Below are 14,892 nucleotides of genomic sequence, written 5' to 3'. Positions count from 1 at the left end.
TAAAAAGGTTGCTCTTTGGCGCAAAAACTCAGATTTTTTCAGACGGAATTAATAGTAATAAATAAGGTCGCATTTGGCGCAAAAATTCAGCTTCTTCTAGACTCGATTTTTTGCATTCTTTAGCGAAAAAATTCTAAGAAATCTTGCGATTTTTTGCAGTATCTTCTTACAGCCAAGCAGCTAATAAAACTCTTTAATCCAATAGTACCAGCAATCCAATATTAAGTGTCCCGGTGGTAAGAGCTCGAAAATTTAGGGTATTTTCAGAAATTTTTTTTACAATAAAAAGTATGAAAAACGATGTTTAAAGTTTTTTGGTTTTTTATTTTACTTCTTTTACATACAAAAATTAAAAACAAAAAAATTTTTTTTAATTTTAATAATTTAAAAAATGGCGCTCATTTTGACCATCCCGAAATATTGGACCTGGACGGTGTTGTCCATTTTGCCTCTTCTATTTATCTGAAACACAAAAACAAAAAAAAGTTATTAGTCAGTATAACTGTAGCTATGTCCCGTACTAGAAAAAAAATTTTTTGACAAAATGGCGCGGTTTTGAATTTAACACTCTAAAAATTGGGTTTCTTCAGTTTTTTAATCAAAAAAATACCAATTCAAAGGCAGCAATTGAATGCAGAAAAACCCCGAGCAAGCAAATTTTCAATGTGCTTAATGGGAGCTCGCAGCCCCAAGGACATCCGTGGCAACTACGTGGCAGATAAAATAGCAAAGGAGGAGTACAAATACCTCCCCTTAATTCTGCCCAGAAGGCGGGCATTCCATTATTCCTTCTCGTATGAACATTTTAGCTCATCAAAAGTGGAGAAAAATTGGATAAAACGATCTTAGAAGCTAATTTAACATGGCGTTCGTTCCATCAACAACTTTTGTCCCAGCCTCGGAGACAATGAAAAAGTGACGAGTCTGGCCAATTGTGAGTCATCACACGAGTGTTGAACCTACCCATCAGGGAAGGCCACTCGTGTGATGGCAGGGCTTCCCTATCCACCACCTGGAACGCGCCCGATGGCAGATCAGGCAACTCATCACGGAACGTGTCTGGAAAAACCCTTCTATCACTGTCTTACTCTTGACTTGGTATGTGTTATGTGTTTCATCTCTTAAGTGGTATGCCAATTGGCTAGTTTGCCGGTATGTCCTTCTACCCACACAGTGCAAATGACAGCAAGCTCAACCTAACTAACCATTATGATCCCATAAATATTTAACTACTTAAGAAATATGCATCCAAAGTACAGAGAAGTCTGTCTAAGCATGGTAATCCAACTGTATTCCATTTGGAGTATCGAATTGAAGATGTTTCCCAGAAGACCATGCCCATTTGCGCTAATGCAATCCCAAGCTAATCGAAAGCAGCTACTTTCCTGTTAATTAATTGGAGATTGAACCGTAAATAGAGCCTTGGAATCACTGTTGGGTATACGTATCTTCAAACTGGTGTTGTTGGGGGAGCTTATCCGTTTCGCTCGCGGGTAACAAGATCTTTGACTCTTTAGCCAGAATGGGCTCTTAGGCCAACTTCCTTGGCCCGGAGCCCGTGCTGCTACTCCTTTCTACAGCCATCAAAGCAACGGTTAGCAAACGGGTTATTCTAACACACAAGCGAGCTTGGCAGGCTGAGAGAGGCTGCAGATGGACAACACTGATGTTACCTGTCATTTTCGACCGACTGTCACTAAGCAGAAGGGACTGTAGGAGGCTTGTTGGACTGATGACGGGCCACTTTCTATGGGCAAAGCACATGGAAAAGGTGGACATCTCCGACAGTGCATTCTGCCCAGCATGTGGAGAGGAGGATGAGACGGTGGACCACTTTCTGTGCATCTGCCCCACCTTCGCTCGGATCAGGCTTGAGGTCTTTGACACTGATGTGTTAAGAAGCGACAATCTTGGCTCCTTGGCACCACAAGATCTACTCAGATTTCTTCGGAGGTCGAGTAGATTTAAAGAAAATTTAAAAGGGGAATCCGACTGCAGTACAATAGACTTAATTGTATATGAATGCTGTACTTGCTAGTCTGTCCAGACAAAAAAAATCCGTTTCGCTTATCCGAAGTCCTTCACAACGCAGTCAACGCAAGTTTAATTTAATTTTTGTCTATGATCCTCTCAACGATTTGAGGTTCTGTGAAAATGTTATGCTTCAATCGAGTTTCAGGTGCAGAAAATCACGCAAGTGAGACAACTTTTTAGGTTTGGCTAGGTTAGAGAAAACGATCTGTAGTGCATCACACCGAAGGATTCCTCAAAAATATTCAGCATAATCTGAAATATCTTTTCACAAGAAGATGTCGCAGAAAGCAAGGGGTTGTCTTGGAGCAACCAACAGGCATTACAAACCTTGCAAGGAAAAAAAAATGTCCATTTAGCCGTCGCATTTTTTTGTGCCGTCAACGAAAAATGTTGTAACCCTTTGGGGCGTCGACATATAGCCGCCCAAGCTGTTTCACCGTTCCGGACGCGTGTCGGCATATAACCGCCCAAATTAGATCGTAGCTGCAAGACTCGCGATTAGAGGCCATTAGCGATGAAGTCTTATCTTCCGTGTAATGTAAACTTACGATATGAGACGACGGTAGAGTCAGACCGAATTTCAGTTCTTCGGTTCAGTCTCTCAGTGTCCCTGCCAGAGGAACCAGCAGGCTCTTTTTATATATTTTATATTTTATCCTACGCACGATGGCTAAGCGATCTAGAAATTATACGTTCGATAGTGACAGTTCTGACGAATATTACTTTGAGTCTGATAAGACGGAGGATGACGGCATTAATTCGTCAAGTGGAAGTGAAATCCGTGCAGTAAGGAATCCACCCAGGCATTTCAACATTAGTAGTGATAGCAGTTTGGTTATAATTATTTTTTGATTTTATGAAAATTGTTTATTGTGTTAAATAAAAAGCCTTAGTTTTTATAACTTTCAACGTATGTATTTATTTTCTCTACTGCGCACTCCAAGGCTTCGCATCCTCAACGACGCTCGCCCGCCGGGCTAATTATTATAGAGCACGCACTTTGAATAACCGGTCCTTAATTGGGACGGTGTCTCCGATCCACTGCTTGATATTCTCGTGCAGACATCGCACACTAAATATAGTATAATGGGAAAGATTTGAAATACTTTGAGCCTTGCATCATCTTTCATAGTTTATTGCATGGAAATGCGCACTAATTTCATATTAGACTTGAAATGATAGTGAGTAGCCTAAAATATTGTTTTCCAAATCTTATATGTATGTATTTATTTTTACTCTACTAAATTGACTTGAAGTGCCGAGCTGCCTAGAAGCTGTTAGCTTCCTTAATCGCTGGGGGTCTCCTACCACGTCTTTCTAGTTGCCAGACCCGATTTGACTAATTTTTTCTTCCTTTTGATTTCAGATGCTTCTTTGGACGCTGCACCTCTCTCCGCGAATGTTTGCCTATCCCCAAAGTCCATTCTACGTCTGGTCGTCGATCATGATGATTTACACACACGTAAACTATACAAGACCTACTCGGCCGATGGCGTAGTGGAAGCGCACAACTCCGAAGCCGAATACAATGAGTTTATCAACCATGTGCAGCTAACACCAGTCGCATTCATGAAGCTCTGTCCAGCGCTGTTGGCGCAAATCGATCAGCACGTGTGCATGCGACCAGCGCCGCTAACAAATGGTGACGATCCCAAGCAGGCATTGTGGAATGGTGAGTAGATAATCGTTAAAGCGCCTGCACCGAATTTTAATCACAACAATGTTTCTTCTATTTCCTCCCATGCAGCTTGGCTCTACGCCAGCATTTCCATATTCATACTATCCGCTTGTGGACTACTAGGCATACTGTTGGTGCCGCTCATGAAAACAATCGCCTATCAGGATATTTTAAAGTTTCTCGTCGCCGTTGCTGTGGGCACGCTAGCCGGCGATGCTTTGATGCACTTATTGCCGCATGCCTTGGTGCCCGAACATGGCGCGCACGAGTCCGACGCAGCCACAACTGCTGAGGCAGATGAGCATCATGGTACACATGAGGCAGTATGGATTTGCGCATGCGCCTTCTTCACATGCATTTTCATGTACGTGCTGGAACATATTTTGCCACTACTGAAGGGTGATAGCGCCAATGGACATGGACACGGTCACTCGCATGGCGGTCATGCACACACGCACGGGCACACACACGCGCATCACACAGAACACGCAACGCCTGATAAAACGGTCGCCACAAATGTCGCACCGATCGTCAACAGCGACGCCAAGGAAATAAACATCATGTTGAATGAAACGAAAAAGGATCAGAAGACGCCATCACGTCCGCTTACACCGGTCGCCTTTATGGTCGTCATTGGTGATGGCTTGCATAATCTCACCGATGGTTTGGCGATCGGCGCCGCCTTTGCCAGCGATCCTGTCACCGGCATGGCTACCGCTTTTGCTGTGCTATGCCACGAACTGCCACACGAATTGGGCGATTTTGCGCTCTTGCTGCAGACGGGCGTATCGCTGCGTCGTGCCGTCTACTTGAACATTGTAAGCTCGGTGTTGAGTTTTGTGGGCATGGCAATTGGTTTGTTCATAGCCGGTGAGCATGCGAACATGACACAATGGATCTATGCGGCCACAGCCGGCTCGTTCCTGTACATAGCGCTTGCCGATTTGGTGCCGGCGATGAGTGAGGTGGAAGGCCATGCGGGAGATGCCAAGAGCAAGTTGAAGGGCACACTAATACAGATTACCGGCATGCTATTGGGTGGCTTTATAATGCTGGCGATCGCTGTTAATGAGGATGCGCTCGCAGAGCTTTTTAAGTGAATAATTAATATAATTTGAGGTTTGTGGAAGAAATTGCAAATGAGCTTCCTAGTCTAATATTGGGAAGGCGAGCTTTTATAAAAAAAAACCAGTCCTGAACTGGATTTTAGTGTTTTCATAAACGGATTTCTATTTTCTAAAAAGTGTAGACAATTTTTTCAAAGCCCAGCTTATTTTATGATTTTCGTAAGTGTTAAAGTATTATTAATATTAGTCTAGATAATTTAAGTGTTTAGGAGTATTAGAAACAAATAATGAGCCGAATTAGCTTAAACTAAAACTTTAATTCTAATAAATTGCCGAATTTTTTAATATATAATTTATGTAATAATGTGATTGTTATATTTTTTATTTGAAATAAATAATAACGAAATCAAAATAAAATATAAAATTAAAAAAAAAATTGATGAGTATATTTTTCAACGATAAATCAAAACAAATAAGAATAAATTATATAGGGTCCGGCACTCGAAGTGTAGTGCTTGCGCAGTTGACGCATGGGAATCAGCTGTCTGTTAGTTGGCTAAATGACAGTTCAGAGTATTGTTTACAAGCGCGCGGAAGCATTTTGCCTAGAGTAAACGCGAAAAAAGAAAATCAGTAATGGATTTCAAACGTAATAGTGTGATTGCCTCATAAAAGGTGGTTAAGTTTCTAGGGCCAGTATTGATTTAGAATAAAATACAATTTTTTTAGGAAATTATTATCATTTCTCTTTATTATGATAATATTGATATGGCTCAATTACGAATAAAACAAAATATTGGCCAAATGACCGCCGCGGCTTCGGCGGCACACCTCCATCCGATGGTCCAAATTTTCGATGACGCTGAGGCATAATTGAGGTTCTATGCTGTTAATGTGCCGAATTATCTCATCCCTTAGCTCTTGAATTGTTGCTGGCTTATCGACATACACCTTTTCTTTCAAATAACCCTCAAAGAAACAAGTCCCACGGTGTCAAATCACATGATCTTGGCATCCAATTGACATCGCCGCGACGTGAGATTATTCGGCCATCAAATTTTTCGCGCAAAAGAGCCATTGTTTCGTTAGCTGTGTGACAAGCGGCACCGTCCTGTTGAAACCACATATCGTCCACATCCATAAAAAGTTCGTTATCATCTCACGATAGCGAACACTATTCACAGTAACTGCCTGACCGGCCTCATTTTGGAAAAAATACGGCCCAATGATGCCGCCGTCCCATAAACCGCACCAAACAGTCCCTCTCTGTGGGTGCATTGGTTTTTCGGCAATCACTCTTTGATTATCATTCGCCCAAATGCGGCAATTCTGCTTATTGACGAATCCACTGAGGTGAAAATGTGCCTCATCACTGATGTTGATTTTCTTCGAAAATTGGTCATTCACTGTTGCCATTTCCAGCCTCCATTCTCACCATTGACGACGCTTGAAATGGTCAATAGGCTTTAGTTCTTGAGTCAATTGCACCTTGTAAGCGTGTAAATGCAAGTCTTTATGCATAATGTTCATCAACGACGACCTCAACTCGGCGGACGGTGAACGGCTTTTCAACCTTCACCACTCGGTGGACGGCTCTTCAACCACACTATCGCGAACAGCAGCAAAATTTTCTGCAGTACGAGCTGTACGAGCATGCACTTGTGTTTTCACATCTCCCACAGACCCGGTTTGCTCAAACTTAGACGACTAAATTGTCCGAAAAAATCACGAAGTGTGCGATATGCATTTTGCTTTGAACGCCCGTTTTCAGAATAAGCCTGAATAACTTTAACGCGTTGCTCGATTATGTATCTTTCCATGATTCAAATTGAGTTAGTCTGAAATTGAAAAATGTCAAATGAAATGCAGAAAAAAGCGTGACCTTTCGGTGTGGTTCACATTCAACATCGGCCCTTTGAAATTTAACCACCCTTTATTTGGCTCGAAAATCACAACCAGTGATTGTTCGTGAGCTCGAGCACCTTAAAATAAATAAATTTTTTGTTTATCGGACCATTACTCGTTACAATCATACTGGTAGCATCGCGAAACGTCATGGAGGTGGTCATCAAAAGTCTACAACGTAACATGAAAGGGTTCAAATCATGAAGAAGCGACTTGAGCGAAATCCCCGACGAATTGCCAATCGAATGGCGAAAGAACTGAAAATATCTGACCGTAGCATCCGCCGCACATTGAAAAGTCAAGCCTTACAAGATCCAAAGGCGCAAAATCTCACACATAAGCAGCAACGAGTCAGACTTAAGAGAGCGAAGGAGTTGCTTCGCTTGAGCAATTCGTAAACTCCCAAAATGATAGGGTTTGGTTGACCCAATGTTCATACGAGAATTTGAGTCGTCGATTGGCCACCAAGAGGCAGTACCCGCCACAGGTAATAGTTTGGGCCGCTGTAACCGCAGATGGGTGCTCTCCAATCACTTTCATCGAGCCTGGCGTCAAGGTAAATGCGAAATATTATCGGGAAAGTATTCTGGAGGTTGTTTTGAAGCCATCCGCAGACAAAAATTTCGGTGGTAGACCCCATGGACATTTCAACAGGACTCGGCACCGTCTCACAGAGCCCGAGTGAACCAAAAATGGCTAAAAAAAAACGTTCCGAACTTCATAACGACCACACAATAGATCTCAAATTCACCAGACGCGAATCCGATGGACTATTCTCGATGGCCATTTTCGAGCAAGGTCAGATCTAAAAAATTCTCCAGTCTCGAGGCGCTGAAAAAAACCCTTGCCCGCGAGAGGGCCAAATTACCTGCAAGTCACATTCGGGCAGCTTGCGATTCGTTTCTAGACCGCCTCAAGGCCATAGTCAAGGCAAAAGGTCTACTCTACACTAGTGTAATCTCAGGGAATCACTAATATGCAGTGGATATACTACGAGGCATACCATAAAGTATTGCTTCTCAGGCCACTCCATGCGAAGGAGACTATAATGATTTTATTGTTGTTGTAGCAGTTCATTAAGCCCTACCAGTGCAGTGTAGTCACGGATCGTCATCATCTGACTCATCTAACGGTACGTCCAGGAAACATGCTGTTCCAACGGGTTGAGTCCAAAAGGAGAGGAGTTTAAGAGAGCATGTGAATAGGAGGTTAGTATCGTACAGGTCACTCGCACATGTCTAACTGTTTGAACGCTCCCTCATAATGGACAATTTGCTACAAGGTTTCCAGCATATGCGGAGGTTTCTTACTGAAGTGAGCACAGAAATGCAGCACTTTGGCACAAACATAACAATTTTGAAAGCAAAAAATTTAATAGAAATCTAAATAACGAGCATTGAACAATTTAGAATCGGAGCGGATTTGTTAGTAGGCTGATTAGCTACTGAAGTTTCTTATTTACTAAGCGCCTACAGGAGAATAGACGATAATTTTGAATGCAATGTGTACATACACATAATTTTATATAAACAATAGCCGTAGTCTACATTTAGGCGCAGCAAATTTAACGCAGTAAGACTCGCCAAAACGAATAACAAACGTAGTAGTTTACATTTATTTATTTTCATTTAAAATATAAAACAAACAGAAATGGTTTTCGGTTAAACAAATATTCTTTCCGTTTAAGCTATGTGCTGAAGCGATTCTTCGAAAGGCTCATTGGGCAAGCGTGCAGGATTCTGAAAAAAAAACATATATATGTATGTACATTTACTATACTCATATCAACAAAAGTTACCATTTTTCTTGCACGTTCCTCCAATGTGCCGTACGCTATATGATGTAACGTAAAACCAGCTGGCAAACCAACACCCTGTATACGATACAATGCATTATTATCGCCCTCATTGGCGATCTTATGCGCTGCGGCGACTGTACATTTGCCAACGAAACGTGAAGAGGCAACCATAGGACCACGCGATATATCTATATGTGTGCCCATGCGATAGAGTGTAACACGTCCCTGATTCTGTTGGGCAATGCTGGGCAATTGCTCACGCTTGCAACGTGAATCGGCAAACATTTCCAATGCAAGTTCACTATTTACATCGAGACGTTCAAGTTTCAGATCCCTTGCAGCTAATTTTACCATTTCAGCGGATAGGGCACGTAATTCTGCTTTACTCGGCTGCCAGGCTTGTGCACGTAGCACTATATCGTAAACAAAACTGCCAGATTTGACTGCAATGCGTTTAAATAACTACAATAGTGCGAATTTATAGCAAAAAATATGCAATACATACTGTTTGGGGTAGGGAAGCTGTGTAATTCCAATTGGGCTTCATCAGTAAAACAATTTTGCAGCGCGGCACCCAACATGAAACTGCATGTGCGCCAGAACGCTCTGAAAATATCGCGCAAAGTTAGAACTATTATTAAAAGCTTTTCGAAAAAAAAATTGTATTAAATCACATTTTCGCTGGTTTGTTCACTTTTAGGAACCAACATAATATTTGCTATGAAGAACTGAATATGTACTTGAGTACGTACTTATTTACCAAATGAGGATCCGCAACGGTAAAATTTAACAACTGCAGCGTGCAGGTTTCAGTCAGCGGCCGATGCATATCCCATGGCACGTTCCCATCGACGAGCGCTAAGGCGGAACGTTTGCAATGACCTTCACTTAAATGCTGTGCGCAATTATATGGAGTCGATAAATAAGAATTCATAGCTAGAGTTACATCCTGAGGCAGTCCAAGATAACGCACTTCAATTTTTTCCACTCTTCCAATCGCTTCTTTTTGTCGGCGTTGTTCTTGAGTGAAGAGTTCATTGCGTTTCACTAGCGCAGGACTGATGGTGGAGTTGGCGCTGGAACTATAACCTAGACAATTGAAAGGGAATCAATTCTTGCTCTTCTGCATACCCAATTTAAAAATCTAAAAATAAATAACTAAAATGTACAAAAAACTAATCTAGTTAGATTTTGTATTCTAGCATTCACTTATGTACATATTATATATACAAATAAACTCGTTTATATAAAACTTGAACTTTTACTTCGCCAATGCAGTGCATTTCTCTTTTCGGAAACTTACGCAGGCTTGTCAATCCATGAAATCGATTACATGTATTTAATACTGTTTGGAAGAGCTGTTTGTTGCACACCATTTCACACGCTTCTTACAGGATTTTCTCTTAGCTTTTCAAAATAAAAGTATTAAAATTTTCTCGGGCGGTAGCAAAATTGTTATCAAATCAGTTCGTTTATTCAACAGCTGATGTCAACGTGCTTCGATATTGCCACTCAGTCTGTTTGATTTCTGAATTTTTCAGTATTTTTTTAAACAGTGGCTGAGGCATTTCAGCGGAAAATTCTTTGCCTTTAATAAACGATTTGTAAACCCTTTGACTACGTAATTTGTTCCTCCAAATGAAGTGTCAAAATTTCGTTAATTTCCCATATATATTTACAATCACAACTATTTGCACAAAAATGCATTAATCTCTTAGCAACTTCTACTCTATTGTGAATAACGACTATTGTTAACTGCTGGTTGTCGTCAGAAGAAGCATCCAAAAAAGCGCTGTCACAATTTTGTTGGTCATCTTTATTCGCCGAACAACTTTATATCCCTTTTAATAATTTTCTGCAAAGCAAACTAAATAGTTTAACTAAAAGCCTTTAAGATGAATATGGAATTAGTACGAGATGTGCCCAAAGGTGGCTTCAACTTTGACAACTGCAAGCGGTAAGCGGTTTTTTTGTTTTGACGCAAATGGCAAAATGCTTTCATGATTTCTTCATAGAAATGAAATGCTGCTCAATTCTGGTTTCCAGCAGCCAAAGACTGTAAAAACAGGTACGACTATTGCGGGAATTATCTTCAAAGATGGTGTAATATTAGGAGCGGATACCCGTGCCACCGAGGGTCCAATTGTTTCGGACAAAAATTGTTCGAAAATTCATTACCTCGCTAAAAATATGTAGTAAGTATTCGTTTTTACAATTTCTGCAAAAAGGGAATTTTAATTTCAATACTTACGTAGCTGTTGTGGTGCTGGAACCGCTGCCGATACTGAAATGACTACCGATTTGATTGCATCACAATTGGAAATGCATCGTTTGAACACCGGCCGTCAGGTGCCTGTCGTAGCAGCCAATACACTACTTAAACAATTTCTATTCCGCTATCAGGGACACATTAGCGCTGCTTTAGTTCTTGGCGGTGTCGATAAGACCGGTTCATATATTTATTGCATACATCCTCATGGCTCCACAGACAAGCTGCCTTATGCCACTATGGGTTCTGGCAGTTTGGCTGCAATGTCTGTTTTTGAATCGCGCTGGAAACCCGACATGACTGAAGAAGAAGGCAAATTGTTGGTACGCGATGCTATTGCGGCGGGTGTGTTTAATGACTTAGGTTCCGGGTCCAACATCGATTTATGTGTTATACGCAAAGATTCGGTAGATTACTTGCGCAATTATGAGTTGGCCAATCTGAAGGGAACACGACATGTAAGAAATTCAATTCAGTTTATTTTTATATATTTTTTTTTTTAACAATTTCGCAAATATTTACAGGGAAACTACCGCTTCAAGCCAGGTACCACAGAGCTAATAGGCAAAGAGGAGGTATTCCCTGTTATACCCTTTGAAGCTTTCCACAAAAAGTTGTCAAATGGCGAAACAACTGAAGCAATGGAAATATGAGTATACATACGGAAGCATACGAATATAAGTTAATATTTGGTTTCTTGAAAATAAATAGTTTTTAAAGAATTGTCTTATACAAATATTACGATTGTTTAAAATGCGCAGTTAAATTGAGGACAGTTATTCAAATGAAAAGGAGCCATTAAAATTAGGTTAATTGCATTACTCTGTATCCGCAGCTTCGCTAACCGATCAACAAATTCAAAAGCAATTTTGTAGCGAGTAAAGGATTATAGCACCATAAACATTTTAAAGAAAAATCAAACTGATTTTTGTCGATTCAAAAAAAAAATATTTGAAAATGCTTCAAACGCTCATCAGTTCCACTATTAATTACATTCATATTTATTGCAGTCTGATGAGCCACTTCATTGAGAAGCATAATAGCCATTGGCGAATAAAAGGAGTTCTACACTTCCTTTTTAAAATTCGAAAAATTAATTGTTTTCATGTTCTAAAAATTTTTAAAGGTCCATTTCCTTACAATCAGCGCAGTAAGCTTTGGGTCGTTGTCTTGCCTGGAGGTTAACGTTGCTGGTAACTGTAATCTTTCGACAGTTCCTTCAGTATTTCTAGATAGTTCGTTTTAGTCTTAGTGCCTTCAATAAAAGAAAACGAGCCCACTCCATATGCCGTCGTTGCTCCCCCAATCCTTACATACTCGCCATCATGTTTCACAGTACCCACCAAATTAGACGGTTTGAGCACTGCACCTTCCCTTCTCCAGATAAAACTGCGGTCATCTGACCCAAATAAGTTGAATTTCGACTAGCCGGTGAAAATAACGTTGATCCAAAATTCATTCGTCTTACTAACATATTCTTGTACTCACATTAATTCTTGAAAGAAAGCGATTTTTTCTAAAAGTGTACACTCTTTATTTGTTACTGTGCAGAAAACTCCTGAGAGTTTGAAACTGTAGTCTAAAGGATTGAGATCTGGACTTCCAGACGTCCAATCTTCTGCGGCTATGAATCCAGGAATATTGTTTTTTAGCCACCGCTGAGTAATTTTTGCCGTATGGGCTGGAGTGGAATCTTGCTGAAAGATCCAACGCTCCCCATTGATGAGAGTTCTGCATAACTGCTTCCCCATGCCTTCTAAGATATCCTCCTGGTACACTTTGGAACAACTTTTCTTACGTCTTTAGAAGTTTTAGCATAGATTTTATCGTTTTGCTTATTAACAACTTTTTCAACAGCGAACATTTTCTGACCTGTGAAAAGAATATTTTCATAGCAGTTGCTTCTGTCGAGTCTTATTTACTTCAATCGCGTTGTCAAAAGATGACCAGCTGAGCGATGGAAGACTTTCATATGAAGATCATCTCTAATTATTCTTGGCATGGATCTGGTCGATATATACATTTCTCTGTACATGAATATTCTGCTTTCTAAGGGAATTTCTATGAATTCATTCTCGAACGGCTTTTCAGGCTGCACTGGTTCGAACCACACGAGGTTCTGTCACTGCAGACGTTTGTGAAAAACGAACCCGTAAACAAACATTCTCGAGATACAATGTTTTTTCAGTGATTCGTAAATCTCACTTGCTCATTTACCTAACTTATGTAATGCAATCATTGCAATGTTATTTTCCTAAGCTCCCACTCCATTGTTAACAAGCAAAATTTGCCACGAAACTGAATAAAAGACGAACAAAAGCAAAAATAACGGAAATTTCTTCTCGCTGTATGTATTGTAAAATTTGTCACAGAATTTATGGCAAGACTAAGTATAATCCTTCTCTTGGACTCATTTGAGTTCATTTTGGAAACTCTTCCAGTACCACTTTTCCAAAGAAAATAATGGTTTTCATTACATTTTTTCAATATACTAAATACTGTCGACATAGGTCTTTTCAAACTTTCCGCGATTTGACGCACACTTTTCCCTTCGGAATGGCATTCACCAAAAGTTCTTTTAAATCACTCGAAGTTTGCTTATACCTCTTTACTCTTAACAATTCGCAACGTAAACGGCAAAATGTGAGAAATAAAACTAACTTTTGCAGTACCGTTATGAAAGAAATAACGGAGTACACATAGTTTACTTAAATGTGCTAAAAACTTAGGCTGCCCAACTTTTTGTTTGACTTTGATACAAAATTATGTTATTGAAGTTATTACTTAAATAAACGGAGTTACCGTTAATATACATATAACAGCCCACGGTGACGTATTATATATTGCAATGCGCGGCAACTCTTTGTATGTTAGCAAAAAGTGTCCCCGTTCACTGCTATACCATCCGCTTTTATCTTTCCTAGTACAGGATATCAATTCGAATGTTTAACATCACTTAAAGTAAGCCGCAGCCCGGCTGTGGTAAATAATGGCGTAGTCAAAGCGCACTTCTCCCTCACCCTCAACCTCATTAAGGTATACAAAAACTCTATGGCCCACCTGCCAGAGAATTTAGGCGGAATGCAAAGTCCGAGTAAGAACAGATTGATCTTGTCAAAACCCGAAGCAAAACATTTAGAATAGAAAACAATTCAAAGTTTTTCAACACTTCGTTACGAGGCGAATGATGTTATTTATTTAAATTGATGCTACAGCAGATACTACGAGATGCGGGGCCACTTTCGACAGAGTACGCAACTTATTTTTCAGTTCAGTATTTCTCAATGAACAAAAATGACAAAAAGCTGGAGGAGCGAATTGTGGAGTGTTCCTAACAAAGGTTCACCAATATCGTTGAAGATGTTGAAATATTCAGCTCTATGAACTCCACGAGCTTCATGTCAATATATGCTTAGTTACTACACTGGCGCATACATATGTATGTACATCTCTTACAAATTAATTTTAACATAACAGTATTCCACAAGTGATCCGCTGATGGTAAGTAAATAATGGGTTTTCCAATAAGAGGTGTTATTTTGATATTCAAAGAAAAATGCTATTGTTTAATACAAATGATCGGATGTTTATTTCATTATAAAGAGGAAGGTATGCTGTTAATAGTGGAAAATAATATCAGGCAAATGACCACCACGACCACGTTCACAGGACAATATCCTTTTCATGAAATTTTCCATAACCGAATTGCAAAGTGGCTGCCCTATGTCCTCGATAGCCCCACGAATTCCATCTTTGAGGTCTTGAATCGACTCTGGGCTGTTGGCGTAGACCTTCTCTTTCACGTGGCCCCAAAGAAAAAAGTCGCAAAGTGTTAAATCACAAGATTTCGGTGGCCAATTGTGATCACCTCTTCGGTCCGGAAACTTTCCCCATAAAAGATCAATGGTTTCGTGGCTTGTGTGACACATAGCGCCGTTTGGTTGAAAATAAACGTTGTCCATATCAATACCATCCAATTCCAGCCATAAAAAATCGTTAATCATCTCTCGAGAGCGCAATCCATTCACCTGTAGCACCTGCTATTGGAAAACCCTGTATATGAGAAAATATAGGTCAAGTAAAAGGCTTATTCGCTTTATTTCGGCAATTAAATTAGCATCGTTGGGTTAATTATTCTCCA

General features: G+C 40.2%; 3 protein-coding genes across 3 annotated transcripts in view; 2 read left to right on the top strand and 1 right to left on the bottom strand.

The window, feature by feature from the left end:
- Nucleotides 1-5,158, top strand: part of LOC128860174 (zinc transporter foi) — a 67,918-nt gene extending 62,760 nt beyond the window's left edge. The window contains exons 3-4 of the mRNA XM_054097466.1: nucleotides 3,401-3,706; nucleotides 3,782-5,158. Of these exons, the coding sequence (XP_053953441.1) occupies nucleotides 3,401-3,706; nucleotides 3,782-4,812 (1,337 nt within the window). The 3' untranslated portion in view covers nucleotides 4,813-5,158. The remainder of the gene's footprint in view (nucleotides 1-3,400; nucleotides 3,707-3,781) is intronic.
- A 3,130-nt stretch (nucleotides 5,159-8,288) lies between these two features.
- LOC128860172 (39S ribosomal protein L39, mitochondrial) lies at nucleotides 8,289-9,983 on the bottom strand. The gene is made up of 5 exons (XM_054097464.1): nucleotides 9,786-9,983; nucleotides 9,235-9,571; nucleotides 8,988-9,088; nucleotides 8,483-8,925; nucleotides 8,289-8,423 (listed from the first exon to the last, which is right to left on the bottom strand). The coding sequence occupies exons 1-5, from the start codon at nucleotides 9,856-9,858 to the stop codon at nucleotides 8,367-8,369; spliced, it is 1,011 nt and encodes a 336-aa protein (XP_053953439.1). The 5' UTR covers nucleotides 9,859-9,983; the 3' UTR covers nucleotides 8,289-8,366.
- Nucleotides 9,984-10,243: 260 nt separating this feature from the next.
- On the top strand, nucleotides 10,244-11,489 carry LOC128860173 (proteasome subunit beta type-7). The gene is made up of 4 exons (XM_054097465.1): nucleotides 10,244-10,439; nucleotides 10,498-10,677; nucleotides 10,738-11,209; nucleotides 11,276-11,489. Exons 1-4 carry the CDS (start codon nucleotides 10,378-10,380, stop codon nucleotides 11,402-11,404), a joined length of 843 nt encoding a protein of 280 aa, XP_053953440.1. The 5' UTR covers nucleotides 10,244-10,377; the 3' UTR covers nucleotides 11,405-11,489.
- Nucleotides 11,490-14,892: the final 3,403 nt, after the last annotated feature.

This window comes from Anastrepha ludens, chromosome 4, assembly GCF_028408465.1.
Source record: "Anastrepha ludens isolate Willacy chromosome 4, idAnaLude1.1, whole genome shotgun sequence".
Lineage (NCBI taxonomy): Eukaryota > Metazoa > Arthropoda > Insecta > Diptera > Tephritidae > Anastrepha > Anastrepha ludens.
Note: the sequence above shows the minus strand (reverse complement) of the source record. Positions and strands in the feature narration are given on the sequence as shown.

What these genes read in the sequence shown, in the direction of transcription:
- LOC128860172 (XM_054097464.1), bottom strand. Translation starts at nt 9,858, where the DNA reads ATGGTGTGCAACAAACAGCTCTTCCAAACAGTATTAAATACATGTAAT. An exon ending in TCATGGATTGACAAGCCTGC is followed by an intron (nt 9,572 to 9,785) that starts GTAAGTTTCCGA and finishes TCAATTGTCTAG; the next exon opens with GTTATAGTTCCAGCGCCAAC. An exon ending in CAGCTTCCCTACCCCAAACA is followed by an intron (nt 8,926 to 8,987) that starts GTATGTATTGCA and finishes AACGCATTGCAG; the next exon opens with TCAAATCTGGCAGTTTTGTT.
- LOC128860173 (XM_054097465.1), top strand. Translation starts at nt 10,378, where the DNA reads ATGAATATGGAATTAGTACGAGATGTGCCCAAAGGTGGCTTCAACTTT. An exon ending in AACTTTGACAACTGCAAGCG is followed by an intron (nt 10,440 to 10,497) that starts GTAAGCGGTTTT and finishes ATTTCTTCATAG; the next exon opens with AAATGAAATGCTGCTCAATT. An exon ending in TACCTCGCTAAAAATATGTA is followed by an intron (nt 10,678 to 10,737) that starts GTAAGTATTCGT and finishes ATACTTACGTAG; the next exon opens with CTGTTGTGGTGCTGGAACCG.